The following is a 25,404-nucleotide window of genomic DNA, read 5'->3' on the forward strand; positions in this document are numbered from 1 at the left end:
AATTGAAAAAAATTGTTTAAAGACATATTCCAGAACATTGTATTTTGTGATGCAACTTTTTTGATATGGTAACTGTTCTTTAAGTTCATTTGAAATTATAATTACAAATGGATTAGTGTAGAAATGTAATGTGGAATCAATTTTATTTTGCTTTGTTGCCATCGTACAAGTAATTGTTCTTAAGCATATCACATCCAACTAAAAATGGCTGTAAAATATCTCACTTTTACTTTCAGGGTGCTACAATTAGAAATGAAGGTGATTCTGTGATTATTGGCCGTATTGTTAAAGGTGGTGCAGCAGAGAAATCTGGTCTCCTCCATGAGGGTGATGAAATATTGGAAGTCAATGGTGTTGAAGTTAGGGGCAAGTCTGTCAATGATATATGCGACATGCTCGCAGGTATGTGAACTGACCAATTATGAACATTCTTTTTATAGAGAAGCATTCCCACCAGCATTGATAACCATAGTCATTTTCATGCCATAGTAAACAAATCAACAAAACCTATCCCTAGGGTTGAGGATTTGTTATAAACTGTACAGTGGAACAAAAATAATTTTGAGCACTGAATTATCCTATTACTGCTTTACAGTGTAGTCTTTAAAACCTATTCTCTTAGTATTTTTGGTTATCTAATATATTGCAGAAACTAAAATTATTCTATTTTCAGGCATGACTGGCACTCTTACTTTCATCATCATTCCTTGTGGAACTCAAGCACCACCACCTCGCCCACCAATTGCTCAGACTATGCATGTTAAGGCACATTTTGACTATGACCCTGAGGAAGACTTGTACATACCTTGCAGGTGGGTGAAACTATATTTTCTGTGGGATTGTCATGTGGAATATTAAAGTTCCATGAAATATAAGTTCCAAAAAGAAACTACCGAAAGATTCACCTTCTTGCATGTTAAGAAGGTACACAGGATAATCTTGTGAATTATGATAAGCTATAAATATAATTTGGTCTGTAACTGTACTTCACTCTTGAGTAAAAGTTATACAGATTGCCTAATCTGCATCTGAAACGTAAGTGACTGTTTTGATGTCATAATATTTATCCAAGATTGAAATTTAGCTCTCAGATTTGAGGCTCTGTTGTTTCCCTACTCAACAAGATTGAAAATTTAGGCTGCTTTTAAAATCTCTCTATACCCTTTTTCTATCAGCCATAAGGTGGCCTTACTATTTCTGGTTACATTACTTCAATCATGGGATTATTGAGCTAAAAGGGAGAATTTCTTCTCCTGGCCAGTTTTTGTATCTCCTGCCAAACCACCACCATACCCCCCCAAATGCTCTATGAGGGTAGCAGTTTGCCATAGTTTCCTTCTACTGCCATGTTTTGAAATTCTCTCCTGGCTTCAGTTCTCATGATTTGGGTCTGTCACCTCATTCATTTTGCTACATAATTTTTTAGGTTTACTGCAAGGGTGTTGATAAGTACAGTTATATTGATATAAGACTACTGGAATTTTTTATCAATACAGTACTGAATGGTTTTCTTTGAAATTTGCAGGGAACTAGGAATGAGTTTCCAGAAAGGAGATATTTTGCATGTGATATCTCAGAGTGACCCTAATTGGTGGCAAGCATACAGAGATGGTGAAGAGGACCAAACACTTGCAGGCCTTATTCCTTCTAAGACCTTCCAGCAACAGTAAGTAATAAGAAAGTTTTGGTAAACTTTCCTTTGGCTTCTAAGCTTAAATTATAACAACTACACAGACCAAAAAATTGTTTCAAATGAATGCATTTCAGTCATGTTGAGAGTAATACTTTTTATATAAAACATTTCTGTGATTATTTTTTAGAATGGGGTAATTATAAAGTTTAGCAAAGTTTTCAGTTACTGCTTCCTGTTATAAAAGATTTTAAATCTGTGAAAATTGATAACATTTTGTATAAAACAATATTTGTAAATTTTATGGATTCTGTGGGAGGTCATCCATGTTCATCAAATTAAAGTGTTTTTGGTCCTTGTAGCACTTCATAATGTGGAAAATGACTTTATGTTGCATGACTTATTCTTACTCTATTATTTATTCTATAATGTTAGAAATTAAATAACTGACCTTTACTCTGAAAAAGGGAATGTTTGTAATAACACTAGAATTATTAATGAAAATATTTCAAAAGTGCTGACGTTTATTGTCAAACCAGTATACTCTGGTAACCTGTCAGTTTTGCCAGTTTTCTTTATAAGCCTTTAGAAATTTGTGGGTCTTATTTCAAGTACACTTGGCTTTTTTTTACTCGCAGCCGGGAAGCAATGAGACAAACTGTAGTCGGCGATAACAACAACAAAGAGAAAACAAAGAAAGGAAAACTTTTATGTGCCAAAAAGCATCAGAAGAAAAAGAAGAAGAAAATGTTATATCCTAACTATAATGAAGGTTAGTAATGCATTTAATAGTTTGGAAAATTTTATTTTTAACAATTCTATGTTGAATAATACAAGATGTCACATATCTTCTATTATTCATGATGCAGACTCTTTAGATGCATGCAAGTTTTTTTCAAGAACTTATTTTTCATATAGGTTTTCAAGCATGGATCTTTTAGATGCATGTGCAGTATAATTTTTTCCTTAATTTTTATATAGGTTTTCTTGCATGGAGCTTCACGTATCCCATATTTCTTCTTTCTAAAGAAATATGCTTGTTTCATCACAACCCCATTACATATTGGCCTATATTGAGGTCCTACAATGTTCCCAGGATCACTGGTCTTTCTATGTCTGCCCCCTATGGATTACATTTTTTTTTATTAAAGAATGTATCTCAAGTACATTAGTGCATCAGTCCAGTTTTAGATTGTGTATAATAGAGATTTTATTTTATGATGTTCACTAGGTAATGGGTCCTTAACTAGTTGGTGCATGGGAGCAAATTCCTGTTCACTTCAATAATTTTCTTTTACCCTTTTATTTTCTGTAATGCAGTGAAGAGCAAGCATCTTATGAATGGTATGTTATAGTTTTCTCTTTATGGGTTAGACATGAAATGAGTTCTCTGCACTCTGTACTAAGATTCTAAGATTCTTTGACTGACTTTTCAAGTCTTGGTGGTTTATCTTCTGATATTTGAAGTTTTTTTTTATATGCTTTTATTTCTCCAAATATATTCTATTTACTTCCATCTCGGTTTTTGGTTTTCTGAAAAGAAAACTACTGTGCCGGCTTTGTCCATCTGTCCGCACTCTTCCTTTCTGCCCTCAGATCTCAAGAACTACTGAAGCTAGAGGACTGCACATTGGTGTGTTGATCATCCACCCTCCAGCTATCAAATATAAAATGCAACCCTCTAGCCTCGATAGTTTTTATTTTAGTTTAAAGTTAGCATTAATTGTGCATCTGGGAACGATATAGGCCAGGGCACCACCGGGCTGTGGTTAAAGTTTCCTGGACCATGGCTCGTGCAAGCATTATACCAAGACCACTGAAAGACATAATTGTTTTTGATGGCCTTGATTATGTGATGTACAGAGAATTCGATTGCGCTGAAGACACTTCAGCACATATTTTACTTGTATATTTGTATAACCAATCATTTTACATTTCCTTGAAATCTTTCGTAGCATCAGAGAAGGACAATGAGGAAATTGGAGTGAAGAAGGGTGAGCGATATTTTTATTGCTTGGGTATGATTCAAAGACCAATGTAGGCACAGAGAGGAAGTGCTTTAATGGAATGGCTTTGAAGGGAACATTGGAAAAATGAATCATATACTATAATGTAAAACTAACAAAGCTGTTGTGAAATTACTGCAACTCATTTACATAAATAATGGTGTAGGTAATTTATGCATGTTACTTAGTTTATTATGTTTCCAGAATAACAAATGTTCTATTTCTTTTAAGATCTGCCCATCTGTCAAAACAGCTTGTGAGCATCGATTGTGACACCATCTGTTACATTTGGTGAATAGTACTGAGCTCACATCCACACCTTTCTGACAACCACCATATGGCATTCCTTACTGAACTTTGCCTGTGCCTCCTTTCTAGTCACCATTAGCAAGTTTATTTTAACTCATGTCCTATCCATCACTCTTTTCCATCTTTTCAACATTTCCACCACCTCTTCCTCAAATTCTACTGCTAACACGAGGTCATCTGCATGAAGTAGCTCTTAGGGAACCCTTTTTGGCACAACTATGTAGCTCCTTCTATTCCTACAATAAATAGCAAAGGGCTCAGCATTTGTCCTTGATGGACACACATTTACATCAGATTTTTGCAGTACACCTGCCACCTTTAGCTTGATGACTTATTTAATTATCCTGGTACTTTGTCAAAATTCATTTCAAGATCTGCAAATATGTAGTAAAATATTTCTCTAGATGATACTTGTCCCATAGTTGCTTCTTTTGTTAACCTCTGGCATGAAGCCAAACTCACAATTATCAGTTGTAACAATTTCCTCAGCCTCTTTCAAATGACTTTTTTTGTATTTTCAAGTCATGATGAAGTAATGGCCAACAGTAGGCAAAATTTCTGTTGTTGCTTCAGTTTGCTTTTGGTAAATTTGTTGTATTCTATTTTCCAAGCAATAATAAATGGATTAATTTTCTGTAGGTAAGCTTGTCCCTTTATTTTAACATTAACACATTTTCCATAATTTTTGCTGTTTATTAGTATCCATTATGTCTTACTATCTGGTTTTTCCAGTAGCATCCAGGTTTATTTCTTCTGTTACTGTCACTTTTTCAGTATAACTGAAAGAGTAGTAGTTAGTAATTGTTCCACTATGAAAAATTTGTTTTCTAATACTGGCTTTTCAATACTTATCTTTTGGGTTTTGCTAGGTCTTTGATATATTCAGTTTGAATGAGTATTTTCATGGAATTTGCCATGCCCTTGGTTCTTGCTAGGTCTTTTGATATATTTAGTTTGAACGAATATTTTCATGGAATTTACTATGACCTAGTATACTTATCCATGCAAAGCCTGTCATATTTTTAAGTCCTTCCTCAACAGAGACTTTTCAACTTGCAGTTCCAGCCACAGCCACCTGTGCCATTTGCTTGATGCCTAGTTGCTTATTCAAGGTGCTGAGTCAGTGGGTTCCAATATGAAGGGGTCTGCTGTCTCTGCTTCAGAATCTTTGGTTTACAAGTTAGCAATAATGTCTGTCATGAATTTATCATGATGACTTATAAAGATTGGCAGAGTGAAAATCATTCGCTCAGCCTATATTGTGGCCAGTGTTGCAAGCCAAGCAGATGGCACCTACTAATAAGAGGTGAACCTGACAGGTCTTAAGAATGCAAACTACCTAGGAGTTGCTTCAAGTTGTATGTCCAACTGCAGTACCAGTTTGATACCCCAAAACCAACCACAACTGCTGTGTTCCCCTTGCTTGAGAATGATCACGTTTCATGCATGGTACAGCCTGGTTCTACCTGTATGCAGGTATAAAACCCACTCCACCTCTGTTGTGATTGCGGATCAGCCTGCCCAATTCCATGGTAGTGTGCAAGCTTGCGCTTTGCCTACTGACTGGCTTACTTGTTCTTCCTCTGCCATTGCTCTTCCAGTGGATATGACCATTACTGGTGTGGATTCATGTTTGGTTTGGTGTAAGAAGACTTTTTAAAAATTGTTGTAGTTTCCCTTCTAATCAGGACCACTTCTCAAATGTCAGCAGACTTGTGCCTGCAGCTTTTTAAATGTAGAAGCTTCAGTATCTCTAATACCAACTTCAACTTGCTTATAATTTCCAGACTTCAGACATAGTTCATGAGGAGTTCCATCCTTACTTTAACAAAATGAATGGGAGTGGGGTCACATCCTCAACTATTAGAGCAAGGTCTCTTATCAGCAGTCACTGAGATCTTGGACATCATCACCATGGACATCTTCTTTCATCGGTGATTATGGCCACACGTATCACTACTGATATGGTTAATGGTTGTGGTTGAGTGAGGACTGGGATATTTAGTTTGACATTAACAAGGAGGAAGCTGACCATGGGTGTTCACCCTTACATGGAACTCCCAAAAATTATTCTTCACCATTCCAAGGAAGAATCACACAAGTGGAACCCTTCATGCTTTGTGCCTTTTATGATAATGGTTAGATAAAGTATCTGCTTCAATTTTTTTCATCTAGTGCAGGTAAATGTTTGCCAGACCTCTTTGCCAGGGACTGCAACTTTACATACAAGGCAGTTATCAGTGTCTACTGGAAATGTACTTAAATCTCACTGAAAAATGCTCATGGCTTTTTAGAGCAACTGAAGTATGAATGACAACAAGAGTGTTAACTTCTTATTCTTAAACTTCATCACTGATATAAACCACAACCATATGCAGGGGTATATGGAATTGTGAGAGGTATGTCCTGTCTTTAGCAACTCGCTACTTTTTTGCTACAGGGCAGCAGCCACACATATAAGACAAAGGACTGTTTCACTATTGTCAGTGAAAGGCATAGTTTAGCATACTCACCTTCGCCGTCTCTGTTTTCTTCACGATGAATGTGATGGTTACTATTAGTGCTAAGTGACCTAATAATGTTAGATGGTGTCTTGGGTCAAAATGATGTTAAAACATAATTATGTCTCCTAGCAAAGATGCAGAATGTGATAATAGAATAAGGGAGTTGATTACATTGTTGACACCCAACGTAACTTATCACATAGATGCACAACAGAAAAATCTAACGGCCAGTTGTATCTTTACTTTTGTAGTCTTGACACCAGAGACTCTGTAATAACTGAGGAGTTCTTTTCATTCATCATGAATAAAATTTGTTCAAGTTCAGCAGACTCATTTCTGCTTTGAGAAGAGATATGGCAAATGGTGGAGCCCATTTGTATTTGAAGAGGAGGATGTGAGGATGATATTTCCCCTTTAGAGGTTCATATACTGGTAATGACTTGTCACCTGGAATTCAGGGCATCAAAGTCACAAGAATAGAACCATAAGTTATTAAGTAGTTTTACCAGACCACTTAGCTAATTTATTTAGCTTTTAGTAGTTCTCAATTCACCATTGAATCCCATATCTAGAGAAAAGTCCTCTTTCCATTCATGTCACAGTTGGTGAGAGATCACAACAATTCTCCTGGTTCTTTATATGATTACCAGACCATAAAACTTAAGGCAGTAGAACATTTGAATTGATAACTTTCACAGTCAGATGATGCAAGTTTGTGTAGCATACCATCTGTCCTTCAGGATACACAAGTGGTGTTTGTGTGATGACCTGCCAAGAATTTCAGCTTTCTGGGAATTTGTCCAGTTTCAAGTATATTGTATTTAATCTGGAGATTGCACCACAATTGAATTTCATGGGCATGCAGAAAATTTGCATAAAAATTGAAATCACTGGGTAAACATACCCGAAGGTCCAGGGGGTACATGCAAAGTGAGACTACATTCTTTTGTTGGATAGACAAAAGACTGGCATCTCTGGAACATTGTTGAACTGTAATAGGCATATATATGATTTAATAGATTTGTATGAAGCCCCAACTTAAAAACTGGATTCAAAAGTAAGCTAAGTGATGCATTTATAAAAATCAAACCTTCAACTAAGCTTAAAATTACTTGCCAGCAGTATAGGTATCAAAACATCTTGGTGTTTTTCCAACATGATTTAATATGTAATTACATTTTTTTCCTGTATGGCATTGCATATTATTTTCAAAATCAACAATTCATAATATTTAAAAGTTAAGTTTCTTAACTGTATCCCAAAGAAAATTCCTACTCCTTGTTTTCCTTCCTGAAGAGTTTCATACATTTTTCACTCATTCTTAGTATACCTTTAGACATGTTTTTTCAATTATAACCATACATTTCGTATTACGTATATTTAATGAGATATAGAAAAAAATTTAATTTTGATGTTCAAGAAAGAACAGCAAAATATTTGTTTTTTAAATTTTTCGTAGTTATCTTAAACTTTATTCAAAATTTTGACAGTACTGTATATGAATATGCAATAATAATAAGTTCCTTAGGTCTAAAAATATTGTTTTTAAGTGTTCTGCCTTTAAATATGAGATTAATTATGAAACCGTATTTTTTGTAGTCATTATTCTCATGGCAGGATGTTGGATCAGTGACTAATAAAGAAATAAACCTTTTTCATCCTGTCACAATTATTATTTTATTAATTAAAGAGCAGATTTTCCTAACTGAACCTGGATGCCTAACATAAACCAAGTGAAATCGCAACATGTTACACATTGTTTTGGTTGATTTGCTTATCCTTTGTAGTGATGATAATCCCATTTTTAAGTCCCTGCTAGGCTTATAGATTTAATGAAATATAAACTTGCTTTTTTGATGGCTTCTTTTCATGAACAAGTTTATTAACAAGTCTAAGCAGTATATAACCCAAGTGGAAACATAAACCCTTCCTAAATACTGGCAGTTTCAAAATATGTATTAACTGCACTCCATAGCTGCCAATCATCTTTGAAGTAGAATATTTATACGTCACTGATAAGCACACTTTTCATTTATGTCCATGGGTGATGGGCGACATGTATAATCCCATCCAATCATAATTCATTATAGTCTCATGAAATACAAATTAAGCTCCTCTTAATTTTTGCAGTAAAAATGTATTTTCTTCATTTTGTAAAATTGCAGGTTTCTATGAGGTGCAGGGTAGCGTTAATTTCGTTTTGTTTGTTTCTGTGAATTTTTGCAAAGTACTTTTGTTAACTTAGTATTTTAGTGGAGACCTATTAGTGAAAGTCATCAGTTTTGGGTTTACATACATTGTTTTGGTAATCCAAATTGTCATGTTTAAATATGAGTTGCTGTAGTTAAATGCATGAGAGCCTCATATACAGTTTGTTATTTATAGCTTTAAGTTTAGTTTAATACACAGTAACTTCTGGATTTTAGTGTTATAGATTTTTTGTAATGTTATTTATTAGTGCACTTGCATTAACTAAAATGTTATGGTAGTTCACCAGTTTAAAGCTTTTAGTGGTTATTATATCAATCGTTAAGCATGATTGTGTGAGATGTTGTGTCCACTTTTAATCACATTAAAATTGTTGTAAGTACTAGGAGTTAAAATCTTGAAATGGGAGTTCATTAGTGGCATTCTGAATAATACATGCACAGTATTTTTACAATTAACCTGCCTGCTCTTTTGTTGCTCAGCACGGAGCAACTCTCCTCTTCCTATCCCAGGAAGGGGTGGACCTGGTACTGACATCTATAATGAAAATGAAAATTCTGGAACTAATCCCACAAGAAGTAGGGTTTTAACACTGAGGCTTGCTTTGCCAGCATGTCGATGTGTTAAAGGCAGCACACGGAGACGATCCAGCTCAATGTCTGATCTTGATATTGGTATGATGTATGGTAGTCCTCATCTTAATGCAAGCTTATAAAAGCTTTGTGTTGCTGTAATGTCTGTATTCGTCATGTTTAAGCAGTATTTTTACCATTATTTACCCCTTTTGTTATTGTTTGACACATGCCAATAATGATACTGTACTTTGTTTGCGTAATCAGAAGCAGGTTTTAACCCAATAGTAGTTTGCTTTGTTTTTATCATTTTTGTATTGTGTGAAGAAAGTATGACTTCACTGTTCATGTTTCCTCTGTATTAAGTTTTGTTTTCAGTGTCTGTGTAACAGGATTTTCTCCCTTTAATTTTGACAGTTTAGGGCTCTTTTAGTTTGCAGTAGTGATATCGCTATCAAATAAGTTTTCTTATTGTAGATTAGCTTGTGGTAAAGCTTTTGAAGTATCCTTGTACAGATTTCAGCCAGTTGTGTCGCTCATATAAGTTTACATTATGTTATACATGTACATTCCAAATACAGTAGTCATAGTGAAGTCATGCTTCTGCTTTGATGTTTGAAAATTGTGTGTCCTCATGACTAATGATAGCACTGCTACAGTTTTTTGGTGCACAGATGATGACTGTTCAAGAATTGTGTTTGAATTATTTTACTCCATAAACTTATATCAAAGTTCTCAGTTTTGCCTTTGAATAACTTGACACTGTTCTATTTATTTTTCAGATTTTGATTCTGAAGAAATTCTCACTTATGAAGAAGTAGCACTGTACTACCCTCGCACCAACAGAAAGAGACCAATAGTTTTAATTGGGCCTCCAAATATTGGACGACATGAGCTAAGGCAAAAGCTTATGGAGGACAGGGAAAGATTTGCAGCTGCTATTCCACGTAAGAAAAATACTTCTTTACAGATGTTGCAGTTTAATAATATACGTATAAATGTTTTCTGGACTTAGTGAACTTAATTAGTAATTTTTTGTTAACCTGCACAAAAATTTTCAAAAACTGAATAAAATATTTTATAAAGAGCCAATTTCATGAATGTTATGTATTTTTAAACAAAAGTTAATCTGTAAGTTCCCTTTTGTGCTTTACAGACACATCTCGCGCGCGAAGAGAAACGGAGGTGGATGGTCAAGATTATCATTTCATTTCTCGGGCACAATTTGAATCTGATATTCTTGCACGCAAATTTGTTGAGCATGGAGAATATGAAAAAGCCTATTATGGGACCAGTATAGCAGCTATAAGAGCAGTGGTTAACTCAGAAAAGATCTGTGTCCTCAATCTTCACCCCTTATCTCTAAAGATTCTCAAAAGTTCGGACCTTAAGCCTTTTGTTGTGTTTGTTGCTCCTCCATCATTGGAAAAATTACGACAAAAGAAAATAAAGATGGGAGAACCAGTAAAGGTGAGTAAAAGTTCTTTAAAGTTCTATAAATAAAATCTTGTGTACTACAATTAAATATTATAATTAGTAGTACCAACTATTTATTTGTGTCTTTGTGGTAATGAGAGAAATGCATCTAAATACATTTTCAAAACTTGTTACTGTAATACAATACAGTGTGGAAATTTCTGAGATTAAATTTATTGAAAGTTTCCTTTATTTTTATCCAGGATGAAGAGCTGAAGGAAACTATAGAGAAGGCTCATGAAATGGAAGAGCAATATGGCCACTACTTTGATCTGATCATCATAAATCAGGATGTTGATCGTGCATACCATCAGCTGTTGCAAGAAATAAATAGTCTTGAACGTGAACCACAGTGGGTTCCAGCGGCGTGGCTTGCACATGATCAGTGAAAGGTAAGACATTTTTAAAACATGCCATGTGACATATGTTGTCTTTTTACTTATTTTTGCTAGGAATATATGTATTTTGTATGTTTTTCACTTGATTTCTTTATAAGCAAATTCTATTAGCAAGAAAATAATCATTAACTTGCAAGTACAAAAGTCCACCAAGTTGAGGTGTTACTACCTTTAGTTCTAAGCTAAAATCTGGTCAGATTCTCTCAACTTAGTGAACCATCCGTTTCAAATTTTGAAGAAATGCGTGAAGAGTTAGTTGGTGTACACAAATAGGACTTGTTACTTAGTTTTACAACTGATTGGCTTTTGAAATACAATAGTACAACATTGGGATGTAGTAAATCATATTGCTGTTATTTTACCTCCCACCAGTAAAATAAAATCTTGGTCTTAATGGTGATTCAAAAGAATTGGTAAGCTGTGGCAGCAGTGAGGTGTATGATTTGATATGCATTAGTATTAAGTAGGTAGCTGAAGGCTAGCATTATATTTACTGGATATACATTACTGATTAGTAAAAATTTATTATAGTAATTAAAAGTAATATGCAGATTTCATAATTATGAGAAATGTTTTGTTTTTCTGAAACAAAATCAATCCATGCTAAGTAACATAAATCACAATTATTTAGTAATGCAAGGTCAAATTATTAAACAACCACTTTTCATCTTAACATTATTCTATTGAAATTATAAGTCCCACATAATAGTTGCTGGTTTTATATGAGGCAAGCATAAATTTTAACAGAAAAAAAATTGTACATACATTTTCTCTGCACCTACTATATGTTGGGTGAGGATCCATAGACACAGATGTTAAAAATCTTAAACATGGAAACCCACTAACACCCGAGCATTTCCTCTGCTTCTAGCGAGATCCTGAAGAAAGCTTCATTGGGGGAGGTAAAAAGATCTGTGATATCCCACTACCTGTTCAAACTTACAGCAGTCACACACACTGAAACAGAAATGAATGAAAAGTGGGCAAATTGAACTGGCTTTAAAAGGACAGAGAGCAAAACATGTCCTCTCTTAAAGGCAGTTTTATTACTACTCTCATAGTGATAAGCAGAGCATTCCAAATCACAATGGACCATATAGCCTAAGGCGACTTGAAACGTGAATAACCAAATCGTAGCTTAAGACCAACACTACGACACCCAGATTACAGTACTCATTTTAATTGACGTTCCAAATACAACATTGCGTTGTGTATACCAATGAGTACATAAATGAGATTAACTTTGTGATTGTGAATGATAGCTTCATTATTGTGAATAACTAGATCGCTATCCTAGCCTGAATTATGAGACTGGATTCCAGCACAGTCTATGCTTTGTAACTCATTCAAATCACATCACAAGAAAAGTACCCTTATTCTAAATACAGGCAGTCCCCGGGTTACAACGGGGGTTCCGTTCTTAAGACGGGTCGTAAGCCGTAAATCGTCGTAAGCCGGAGCATCGTCAAATATCCTAAGAAAACCTTACTTTTAATGCTTTGGGTGCATTGAAAACTATGTAAACTGCATTCTTATTGCATTTTTCATCAAAAAACCTTCAAATATTGATTATTTTGCATTTTTGGTGTCATATTTCATCTGCCAGATGAGCATTGTAGGCGTCGTAACCCTGGAAATAATGTCTGATGAATATAATTGAGAAGTGCCTTAACCTCGAAACGTCATAAGCTGAACCCGTCATAACCTGGGGACTGCTTGTATGCATAACCTCTAAAGGCACTTTCCCCAAACGAACTTTGAACTGAGAATACTCAAGCGATTATGATGTGGAGATCTTAATGCCTTCTTGTCGTCTTAATTATGGCTGAGTTCGTGAGCCATTTTCCCACAACCTCCCACTCTTGTTGATGTAGTGAGACTGCCCTTGACCGTGGTTGACCGAACCACCAAACTTATTCGGCTAACTACTGGACCAACATATAACAACCAGTAGTCGACAGTAAGCTTTATTACACACATACTTACAAACTAATACAGGCAGTCCCCGGTTATCGGCGGACTCGTCACACCCCCAGGAACAGAACCCTGCTGATAACTGGGGACCGTGTAACTAAACAATGCTTTTGTATCCCAAAAATCGTCGTAAGACGGAACATCATCAAAAATCCTAAGAAAACCTTATTTTTAATGCTTTGGGTGCATTGAAAACTATGTAAACTGCATTCTTATTGCATTTTTCATCAAAAAGCCTTCAAATATTGGTTATTTTGCTTTTTTCGTGTTATATTTCTTCTGCCAGTTCAGCATTGTAGGTGTAGTAACCCTGGAACATGCGTTATAACCCTGGAAATAATTTCTGATGAATATAATTGAAAAGCGCCTTAACCTCGGAACGTCGTAAGCTGAACCCGTCGTAACCTGGGGACTGCCTGTACTTTCCTATCATACAATACCTATTAACATGTACAGGCAGTCCCTGGGATACGACACGACGTTCCGAGGTTATGACGCTTTTCAATTATATTCATCAGAAATTATTTCCAGGGTTACGACGCATGTTCCAGGGTTACGGCGCATATTCCAGAGTTACGACGCCTACAAATGCTGACCTGGCAGATGAACTATGACACCAAAAATGCAAAATAATCAATATTTAAAGTTTTTTTTTTTGATGAAAAATGCAATAAGAATGCAGTTTACATAGTTTTGAATGCACCTAAAGCATGGTTTTCTTTGGATTTTTGACAAAGTTCCGGCTTATGACGCGTCTCAAGAATGGAACCCCTGTCGTAACCCGGGGACTGCCTGTATATAAATAAGGAAAATATATACAAAGATACATTACAACTTGCTGCAAAGTGTAACCTCTATTGTTAAAGTCTCAACAGGCGGTAAGAAAGTAACTGGATTGGTCACGAGAGATCAATTCAGAGTCAGGATAGTTTGAACTCTCACTTGGAACCTACAGGTTTAATCTAGTTTGGTGAAGTTTTTATTTAAGAGTTGATTTTTTATTTGAATCTCTAAGACTACTTTAAATTGCTTCCATACAGTCCACTGGTAAGTACTGGATGTTGGAAAGACTTAATTCTTTACATTCAGCATGGTAATAAGATTCCAACGAAGAGACTAAACTTGCAAATTCAAGAGCCAGAATGACTTGTCAGATAGAATATCAGGGAGACAGAAAGTTAGTATGTACTAGGGTACATTGCATGCAAATAAGAAAATAGATACAAATAAAAATCCATTTGTTAGTTATGAAGAATACAAATTGATTAAAAATTTTGTCATTCTAAAATGAGAAAGGTTAGTCATCATTGCAGTCAATATCTGTCATATAACTATTTTGAAAGAGCATGCATATGAACCATGATGGTTTCCTTATATGACATACTTCTCCCATGATGATTAATTTGCCATGGTACACACAGAATAGTTGGCCCTGCCTTCTAGCTTGGCATGTTTGATTTGCAGATATTGAGCATGCAGACACAATGACAATAAAGGTCACTGCATTACAGTACCAGTGCCATAAAATCAGCAATTTGTGGTGCCATAAGGTGCTGATAATAGAATTATAGTGCCATAACATACCTAACAGAGGCACCATTAACCGAAACTCAGCACCATAAGCGCCATAAATTGTCAAGTTTTGGTTACTGGCGGTTTTAGCTTATCAACACCCCACCGATGACTGGAGATTGCCTGTATTTTGTTCAGAATTCTCAAAATATATTATGTTTACACAATTCAGAGACATGCATGTGCAGACAGATGGTTCAGATGCAAAAAGTTTCTGCATTTTAATACCATGTACACATGATCGTGCAAACATGGGGTGTTCTGGTTCATCCGCAGCCTCTTCTAGTTTACTTACTTTTGACCAATCACATGAATGACTTAAGGAAGGTAACCATTTTTTTTGACTGGTCACGAGTCGTCCTTGGCTCATATTTTTGCGATCAGTGTCACCAGGTCTGATCGTTCATGTCCACAATCAGAGAATGCTTATGAAGGCAGACTGGGGCGTTAGCTTCTCTTTCCAGTCTCATCTAATTCATACATTGTGTTGTATCTGTTAGGACTTGAGGATCCTTCTCCTGCAGAAGCTCTTCAAGCATAGCTGGACTGGTGTATCATGAGATAGCTGGGTTCCTTTGTGAGCTTGATGATCTTATGGAAGGAACCACTCCTTACTTTTAGAACCCATCTGTTGAGCAAACTTACTCAAGGGTACACTCCAAAGGCAATGCAGTCACTTACTGCTGTGGTCATTACTTGCTTGTGGTGTCTTAAATCAGGTTAACAGTCTGATCTGTAGATCAAAAGGTTCCCTGCTATCCAGCAGATCAAGCAAGTTACTTTTCCTGCTATGAAAATGCCAGAGGATGCATAGACTACTCCCTTAAAGTTCATCCACCTCAGTGGTGTGAATGGAATGGTCTTTGCCTGCCACCTCGGTGGCCGCGAGGTTGATTCTCAGGCATTCCACTGAGGGGTTAGAAATGTGTATTTCTGGTGATAGAAGTTCACTCTTGACGTTGTTCAAAAGTCGTTGGTCCCATTGCTGAATAAACCACTGGTTCTATGCAATGTAAAAACACCATACAAACAAACAAACACCTTCCCCTATAGAAACTTCATCATGAAGGTATTTTAGGGGGTCAGTTTACATTGTCGCCTTCCAAGCAGTACTGCGATTCGACATCTGTTGAACATGAATGTGGACGATATCATCATTAGACTGTTTGGAAGAGAAAAGGGTGAAATTCCTGTTTTTGGTGTCAGGAAAGGCATTTATTTCTCTTTCAAACCAAAGTACAACTTGATGGCTGTGTCCTTATAAATAAGCCTTTTTACAAGTTTTAGTGGAGATAGTCTCACTCATTGGAACAGATCTATCTTGTGTTCATCTTTACTCTCTCTGAAGAGTACAGTCAAGTCATTGGTGGTAGCCAGAAGACCTTGATCACCCGTGCAGTCACTTTCAAGCCTTCCAGTGCTGAAAGGCACTTAGGCCAACCTTCAAAGTCAACCACCTGTATCTGGCCTTGGGAGGGCTCATACCTCCTCCTTCCATGCAAAAGTGCCACGAGTCTTCCCAGCCATTTTGGTAACATTCCAATCCCACTTCTGCTCTGGAGGGGGATGCTTTGGTAGATGTTCCCTTATTAACTGCTGGAGGATAGTTTGTGTCCTTTGGTATGATTTGCGTGTTCGAATTGTGTGATTCCCCTTTTATGCTAGTTCTCAAAAAATAGATTTTCTGTATCTGCGAAGCTGTTCAAAGTCTGCGAGTCACGCGTCGTAAACATATCAAAATCTATTGTCTTTTAAAGTATTTTAGGTGGTGTGGGGGGGCGGGTTCGGTGGTATCTGAGAGAAGGGGTGGGGGGGAATGTGAGAGAGATTTCCTGCTCAACCATTAGCTAAGACGGAAGGCTCCGCTTCACGCATTTGTGATGTTATAGAGTAGTGTGTATGAATGATCGGTATCATCATAGTCATAGGTATTATTCAGATCTGCAAAGTGTATTCTGAAGGCTTCTGCTCAGCTATTAGCGAAGACAGAAGGCTCATCCTCACGCATTTGTGACATCATAGCACAGTGTGTATGAATGATCGGTATCATCACCACCACCATACGTATTATTCAGATCTGTGAAGTGTATTCTGATCAACCGCATCATGTATGCATATCTGCCTAGAAGTAGAAGAGGAAGACCTATTCTCTCAAATCTAAAAAGCTTGTCCTTAAGTTAAAGACAAAGGAAAGAGCAACTTCCATTTTGACAGCAGTCGACAACTTGAAATCCGTCATTGCTGAACATGAAGTTAGAATTTTCTTTGTCTAAGTTAACTTATTTTTACTAACTTTTGGCATTTGATCATGTATTTGGAGAGAGAGAGAGAGATATTGATCTAAACTTTTCAAAAATGTCATTTTATGTTGAATTTTGGATTTTTATCCTTTTTTTTTAAGAAATTGTAATTTCATCTCATTTTGAATTTTCATTAAATCTTTATCGTAGAATAAATAAATTTAGATCATAACGATTACATAGTGAACGTGACAGACAAAGTAACAGACAGGCGCTTATAACCAAGTTTGTTAGGCCTAACAGGAGTGAAGATACACATGATCCACCAGTCCCCAAAACCTCAAATGGTTCACAAAGCCTTCCTTCAGCAGAAGAACTCTTAGTGGAGGATTAGATAGAGGAGTTTGAAGGTTTTTTGGCAGAGGATAGGTAGAGGAAATTCCATCAAAAAATTTTTTTTAAAGGAAATGACTGTATCGTACAGTGCACTTGCACCCAATCTGGGGAGTTTTCACCATCCTGGGTGTAACTTTATCGAGTTATTAAAACCTTTTTAATGTTTTAAGTATCCATAAGAACAATTTCATATTAGAAAAATTTACAGTATAGTACAAAGAAAGCATTGAGAATGGGTAGTATAAAAAAATTATACTGGGTAAGTTGCTGTTTGCCTCGGCCCTAATGGAATTATATTCCTATAAGGTATGTGTATCGAAATCTGTGATTTTCCAGTTCTGCGAGGCCGTGGATCAACCAAATTCTCGCATAATTGTGGACCGTACTGTATGTGTTTTAAGGAGTATCCACCTCCCCTCTTGCAGCAGCTTTCTTAGTTAGAATTGTTGGAGACTGGTCAGTGACCTCTCTCTCTCTCTCCATTGAACAAGCTTTGTTTCCTTGGGCATCTTCAGTGACAACTGAAGCAACATTGGTGGGCCTAAAACAACACTAATCCCACCATATGCCTATGAGCCAGAAGTAGAGGAGGACCTTCCTTGGTAAATGAAATCCCTGCTTCTGCACTTGTACACATCAGGGAGGGATAGGGCTTAACCTGGCAGTTCTTTTTGCATAACAAATTGTATGATGTGGAGGCACAAGAAGTGTACAAGAATAGCCTTCTTTCTGGCTTTATGAAATACTCAAGAGGACATATAGTTATTCCTCTTGCAATGAGGACAATCATCCAGTCAGGGGAGTAGTTTGTGAAGCTTCTGTTTGTAGAAATATTTTCATTTTAAAGGTAACAATTGCAGTTGTCTGCATGCACCAGACTTCTTTTGCCACATTGTACCTCAAGGATATTGCCCACAAATCCTTGTGGGACTTCTCAACAAGATATGGAGTCTCCATGCTCCTTAATTCACTTAATGTACTTGGATGGCTTAAACTTACAAGGTATATGAGTAACAGGTTCTCCTTCTCTTGTATACTTTTCTTCCATCTGTAAGGACATCCAGCCAATTATATATAGATATTTCACAATTGGGCATCCTATCTTAAGAGTTTCAGCTCATCAAGGTGTGACTCTCTCTGCTCTTAAGATACTTGAAGCCTGCTAGCTTGTGCTACCCGTCTATACAGTAGCACTAGGTTCTCTCCAGTTTCATAGGGCAAGAGTTTAGCTACATCTTACGCTGGGGCAGGGTCTTATCAATCTTGAATCCCTATGCCAGTTTGCATAGTAGGTTACAGGAGTCATGGCTCCCTTGCTAATAATAGTCACTAGGAGCATGGTTTTTCCAAATGGACATTCAACTTGCCAGTCAACAGTTAAGTGACTAACCTCCAACCTGTAGGATGTCGACAGTTAAGAGACTACCTCCCACTTGTAGGATGTCTCCAAAAAGGGTTCCATTAGAGCTAAAACCATCCCACTTGTAGGATGTCTCTTAAAAGGGTTCCATATGAGCAAAAACCAGATTTTAAAAATACTTCATGCCAAAGGAAAAGTGTCCACTTTCGGCAAGTGAGTGGACTACATTATTACCAAATTTCTAAGCCATTTCAATTCAGGCTAATAAATATACTCTTTCCTTACTTCCTTACCTAGAAAAAACAAATTACTTACAAATTTTTGTATTTTAGTTATCTTCAGTGGTTTTTAAAAGTCTACTGTGTTGTTATAGTATTTGGAATGTTGCAAGACAGTGCTGTTTATGAACAACTTGAATGAGATAGTTTCATTGATGAAAAGCAGGATTTCACAAAAAATTACTCCAACTGCTCATGCAATGGTTGTGTGAGTAAATGGGAATCTTGCCACCATTAGCAAATCATTTCTGCCAGCTCAGGGTTAGCATTGATTATATAAATTTGTTTACAATAAGGCAGCATGCCTTCACATGATGAGTTGAAAGATACATGAAATATGGGTTTGTCTGTGAAACTAAATCAAATGTTTGTTTTTATGAAAATATACTCACATGGATAGGTTTGAAAGCAATGTGACCACTGAATTCAGTGAAGTTATTCATAAATGTTGTGACTAGCATGCATAAGAAGGCTGTGATATAACAGCAAAAAATTTGTATTACCTTGATTCGTACTTTCTTTTATGTAGTATCAAAATTACGTTCCAGATTTTCTGGTGGTTAATTTGTCCATTTACCTAGAAATTTATGTAACACCTACAACTCTTCAAAATAAGTTTTGTATATAACATTTTAGCTACTTTAATTATCTGTATGAATGCAAATTTTTTACTCACTTAGGTACTGTAAATGGTCCAGTGGTGCCAAATTGATACCCCTGCGCTTCCTTCTGGCCAAAGGCAGATGACGCGTGTCTGCTTCTGCCCTTCAAGTGTTTTTCCTCTGGAGATCTTGAATGGAGGGCAACCAGAGTATAACAATCAAGTCTGACTTATACATAACTATAGAATATATATATGTATATTGTATATGAACACATGGTGCATTTAGCCTGTTCAACATAAAATGTGTTGGAATACAGATTTAAGGTTGTGTATGAAACTGGCTAATTGTGTTCATTCCCTCTAAGAAATTGGACATAACTATCAAGCAATATATACTGTATAATGAAGATCATTTATAATTGTAAAAATACTATGAACCTTCCCTGACTTGCGTGAACTTGAAATTTCATGTAAAAGCAATCTAGACCAAGGCTTCATTTACAAAAGGTGGGAAGTTTAAGCTCAGTTGTATGTGGAACAGCAGTTCAAAGACTTTTGAACAGAAATGGTTTACCTCTGTGGAAAGTACTATGGTAGTATTAAGCAGTCCACCTTTTGTTGAGGTGGCTCAAGTGTGTGTGATACTAGACCAACTAGAAACACGTTATTACCCTTGTAAAGATGAATCCCCCCCCTTCCCCTCTTTCTCTAGGTTAAGTCTTTTGTTAAACATTTTTCTATTCATTTAGTTCAGTGTACATAAAATTCCTTTACATTATGTTTCAAAACATTTATATCTATTATATCCATATCAATTTTATCCAGAATTTTGAACATTTAAATGTCCCTCTTTTATGACTTTCAATATATTGTAGAATAAAAGCTAATTTTAACCCATATTAAGAGATGTTTTAATGTCATGAAATCTTTATTTCCCATTAAATGTTTAAATTATAGTATTTTATTAATCTCATTGTAGTTGGAACCATTGCTCATTTTAATGTAAAGAGTTCATTGGCTTGTGCAATAAGATGAGAAAAAAACAAAATTTCTAAGCAAAATCAGACAACATTGTAATTAGTCTTATCATTCATATTTCTCTTTAACATAAGATCCTTTGTTGTTTTTATGTACATATAGGTGCCATATTACATCAAAGTCGTGCTTGTAAATCAAACCAGTTGTTTGCAGTGTTAAGCAGCAATAATACCTTCAGATCCATCTAAATAGTGTTGTCAAATCTTCGGCCTTTTCTTAAAGGCCTTTAGGAAATAGTGATGCCAATTTTGACAGGCAAAAAATCTGAGTGTCTTATAATTCAGAGTGAACAATGCTTACCACATTCACTTCTGAAAAGCCTATAGATCAACATTCTGACAAAAGCACAAGTATTTGAAAAATCTTGAGTTTGTGATTCTAATGTTTATTCAGAATGTTCAAAATACACACAACATGAAAAGGTAACTTCAGTATTTCAATGGTGTTTTCCCCATTTGTGTATTTCTTGTATATACTGTTATGATCTTCCTACGTTTACTTTGTTGTAAGTAGAAACGTATATGCCTCATTATATGAACCATTAAATATCGATTCCTAAAAATAAATGTGTATACCAAAAAATGTTTTTCATTAAAACTCCCAGTAAAAAAATATCTACTAAATTTCTAAACATGTCACTACAGTTCTATGGACTATCAGTTTAAGTTAAATATGTTCTAAATTCAACTTTCTCAACTTCAATATTTCAGCAATTTTCTAAAACCACCATCACCTTTGCATACAAAAAACCATACTTTGCACTACTTTAGTCTGAACTAATGTAAAAAAAAATGAACTAAATTTTGAGAATTAATTAGCAACTAAGCATTAATGCTTTGAAACTGTCAAGCAACCATCACAATATGCATCTGGTAATATACTGCATTACTATACAGGTAGTATCTGGAGTAAAGTCCTGCATTTATCATTAACCCTAAGAGCTGGTCTTAAAAAAAAAAATCAATATGCAGCAATCCTGGCCAGGGATACTTTGAGGTTGACCAATTTAAGAAAAAACATCAATGGAAAGAGGAAGATATGCAAATGCACAAGGTATAAGAAAAACAAATTATAAAATATTCCCTACCTAATACAAGAAGTTGAAAATTACTAATAATCCCTTATGGTTGTCTTGTTTTTTCCAACAATTTTTTTCTAATAGTTTTTCAAATAAATAATATGTCTACTTTTGTAAAATTATAATTATAGCTCATACAATATCAAAACAGTAACAAATTCAGAGTATATATTTGTTGTCAGATACGTAAATTTACTGAGATCTTAGATGCAGTAACTTTTTAGGATTATACACTGCAAAATTAAAATTATAACCAACATGGTACTATAATAAAAGATAAGAACTAAAACCAACAGCAACCTTGGTATACTTATGAGCAAATTTCTAAAAAGACAGAAAGATCCAGTACATGCTCCCTTGATGTCAAGATCACAACTAACTCATGAGCTGCCTGCTTCCTAGATCTTGGCTAGCCTAAAAGTTGCAATTGGTGAATTTATGGGCTATGAAGTATTGGAACCTCTTTCCACCCAACCCTTTCAAATTGGTGGTGTGTAATATTGATGCTCACCATGAGTGAATCCGTGAATCCGTCCACCACCCAAAACCTGTTATTTCCACTCCTATGAGGGTATTCATCCATTAAGGGTCTAAATTACATGTATTCATCCATTAAGGGTCTAAATTACATGAAATCTCAAAGACAATGTACTCGATAATATAAAAAAAAAAAAAGGCTCAACTAAAACTTCAATTTCTCCTTTGTCACAAATACATGCAGTCCCCGGCTTACGACGGGGGTTCCGTTCTTGAGACGTGTCGTAAGCCGAAAATCGCTGTAAGCCGGAAAATCATCAAAAATCCTAAGAAAAACCTTACTTTTAATGGTTTGGGTGTATTTAAAAACTATGTAAACTGCATTTGCATTGTATTTTTCACAAAAAAAAACTTCAAATATTTATTATTTTGCATTTTTGGAGTCATATTTCTTTTGCCAGATCGGTGTAACCCTAGAACATGCGTTGTAAACCTGGAAATGATGAATATAATTGAAAAGCGTTGTACTAACCTGGAACGTCGTAAGCTGAACCTGTCGTAAGCCGGAGACTGCCTGTAGTTACTTAACGACCTAAAATTTCCTATTGCTTCAAGTGCCAAAACTTAACAAATCTTTTTTCAAGATTTGCTCATACACAGGGGCAAAGAACACCATTTTACCAAACTTGTGTACTCCCATGGGTAAGAAATTAACTGTACTTAACACAACTTGGGGATTTGCTATTCTCTTCTATTTTGGAGAAAGCCAATACATTTAACTTTGCTTGACATGAACTGTTGACTATTTCATGTTAATTAATGAGATTAACAGTACCATGTCACATTTCTAGACCTGCATGGCTTGGCTAAAGGATTCCAGTGATGTAAACATGTAACATCATTTACCCAATCATCCAATCTTGCTTCAGCAGGAATCCCTGGATGAGGTGGCCCCCAAATCAAACCTAGGTCCCCAGGTTCTCAGCTATGCACAAGAAGAGATACCTGCTATGGATCATTCCTTTGGGAAGCACCAGACGAAGGCCCCTCCGCTAGACTGAGGGTTCTGGGCTGCATGAATCTCGATAGTAGTACCTCTTAACAGGTACCAGATCTATTCAGTAGTATTAAAGTTTTGTTTTAGTATACTGTAAATAACGATGAAAAAAAAAAAACAAATTTGCTATTTTCCATAAGGATAACATTCTGGATTCCTGCCAACTGAGGCTAAGGGGCCTAATAGGAATTTGAACCTTCAAGAGTCCAAGTAAAAAAGGTATCCGAAATGGCCCGCCCTGGGAAGCAAGATTTTTTAATCAAATCCAGGTGGCCCTTCCAGGAATTGCAGGGCATTAAAGCTGGGTTGTGTGCCTTTTTTAAATATTCAGAATAAATATTTAATAAAGAGGCAATTCAAAATGGATTCTAGATGGAGACTTGGGCCCCAGGTCTAGTGAAGGTGCCCTAAAGAAGCTAAGAGGCCACTGTTCTGCAAAGTTTCCTCCCAGGCTTAGTTGGGAACTCAGGTGTGGGACTCTCCTTCAAAGCTGTGTCCTAAAGATGCTTGGGGAATCTCGTAAGAGTTGGAAAAGCAATGACAGATTTTATTATTATCATCAGAATTCCAAAGGGTTAAGTGAGGTGAAAATTGGAGTATGGTAAAGTGAAGAGGAACATGTAGATGGGAAAACACCAAAAGGAAATGGTAAAACGAATGAAAGTCAATGGTTGCATCGGTGCCAAAAAAAAAAAAAAAAAAAAAAAAAAAAAAAAAAAAAAAAACGGAGATGATTCTATAAGAGCAAATTCAGTGGTCTTTCTATGGGGATTGGGCTAATGGGAAAATTTACCAAAATATTTTCAGTTATTGTTACTTTGATAATGAGAGGTTGATAAACTACTAACTACAGAACCAGCAAATTTTGGAACTGCCTGGTTCTCCCAAATTTTAGAGCTTCCTCATGCTACAATTATCTACTTAGCCAAATAGAGATTTTATTCTCCAAGATTAGTCAATAATATTCAATATTTGCCACAAACAGATAGTGATTATATCCTCCTCAACTGATTCCAAGAGTTTAAACAGAGTATAGAGGAAAATTCACATCTCCAAACCCAGAGCATATGCTGCAAAAATAGCAGTTATGCTACCTTGCTCTAAATTTAAGGGTTTAGCGAACGGGAAAACAGATTTCCTTATCCCATGGAGTTTGACCTTCATGCCCAGCAAGCGTATAAAACTCTTGTTTCAATCAGTGCCATGAATACTATTAAGACAGGAAAACCTTCTAAGATCCATGAAAACAAGAGAAAAACAATTTGATTCTACAAAGAAGTATAAAGTAATTGTGAATAAATGTTTTCTGCAACATCCTTATGGTTCAAAGAGGACATGCCTTTGTCACTTTTATATTCTTCTTGTGCAAGTCCAATTTTTATTCTCTATTCCAAATTTTTAACTAGTCAATATAAAAAAAAAGAAAAAAAAGCCTTTCTTTGCTTGATAATTACAAAAAAAATAATCTTTGGAAATTTTAATTTACCACAAAATTTTCCTTGACAAAAATTCTTCCTTTTTTTGGATAAGGGGAGACTTTATGACGATGCACCTTTCCTGTGATAGGAACTTCAGAAAAATTTCCACTGATGGAATCTACCCCAAAGAAATTGTTTGAGCAGTGAGCAGAGACCCCTGGTGCCAACAAATCAAGTGTCTCCACCACTCAGCCAGACTTGTACCCAATAAGAAAAGTCCCTGACCATGACCATCCAATGAAAAATCACCCCCTTCTTTGTAAACCAATTTTGGGTATAAATGTTGAACATTTCATATATGTATCCCTAGTGCCACTCAACGTTAGTAAATGGTAGTGTGAACTAATAAATGAACTTATGACACCCACTTTATAATTTACCAGCTGAAACAAAGGAACTTAGTACGTATATATTACTTAGTTGAGAAGGCGGCGCATTCAGGTATAAGTAAAAACCAAGGTATAACGTACAACAAGGTGCCATTCGTCATAACAATATAATAAAATCATCTTGAGCAGCTTCAGTATTTCCCATAATAAATAAGCGGAGCAAAAATGGCTACAATATTCTTAAAGCAAACCAAAGAAAGAGGCAGAGTTAAACAAGAGAGTGGCATCACTAAGAAAGTAAATCAACTGCGATAGGTGGATGGATGGATGGATTATGGAATTTAGGGCATAGCCCAAAGCGCTGGGGTGTAAACTTGATAAGATCAATTTCAACAACGCTGAAATGAAAGTATGGCTAGA

General features: G+C 35.9%; 1 protein-coding gene across 6 annotated transcripts in view; it reads left to right on the forward strand.

The window, feature by feature from the left end:
- Positions 1 to 20,909, forward strand: part of LOC135207903 (uncharacterized) — a 574,434-nt gene extending 553,525 nt beyond the window's left edge. For 5 of the 6 annotated variants that reach the window (XM_064239823.1, XM_064239824.1, XM_064239825.1 and 2 more), the window contains 9 exons: positions 237 to 402; positions 674 to 812; positions 1,526 to 1,666; positions 2,269 to 2,402; positions 9,140 to 9,331; positions 10,012 to 10,176; positions 10,386 to 10,699; positions 10,909 to 11,097; positions 19,604 to 20,909. In XM_064239823.1, the coding sequence (XP_064095893.1) occupies positions 237 to 402; positions 674 to 812; positions 1,526 to 1,666; positions 2,269 to 2,402; positions 9,140 to 9,331; positions 10,012 to 10,176; positions 10,386 to 10,699; positions 10,909 to 11,094 (1,437 nt within the window). In that variant the 3' untranslated portion in view covers positions 11,095 to 11,097; positions 19,604 to 20,909. The remainder of the gene's footprint in view (positions 1 to 236; positions 403 to 673; positions 813 to 1,525; positions 1,667 to 2,268; positions 2,403 to 9,139; positions 9,332 to 10,011; positions 10,177 to 10,385; positions 10,700 to 10,908; positions 11,098 to 19,603) is intronic. The other variant, XM_064239826.1, reaches the window with a different exon arrangement.
- The last annotated feature ends 4,495 nt before the right edge of the window (positions 20,910 to 25,404 follow it).

The sequence above is a fragment of the Macrobrachium nipponense genome, chromosome 34 (genome assembly GCF_015104395.2).
Source record: "Macrobrachium nipponense isolate FS-2020 chromosome 34, ASM1510439v2, whole genome shotgun sequence".
NCBI classification, from domain to species: Eukaryota; Metazoa; Arthropoda; class Malacostraca; order Decapoda; family Palaemonidae; genus Macrobrachium; species Macrobrachium nipponense.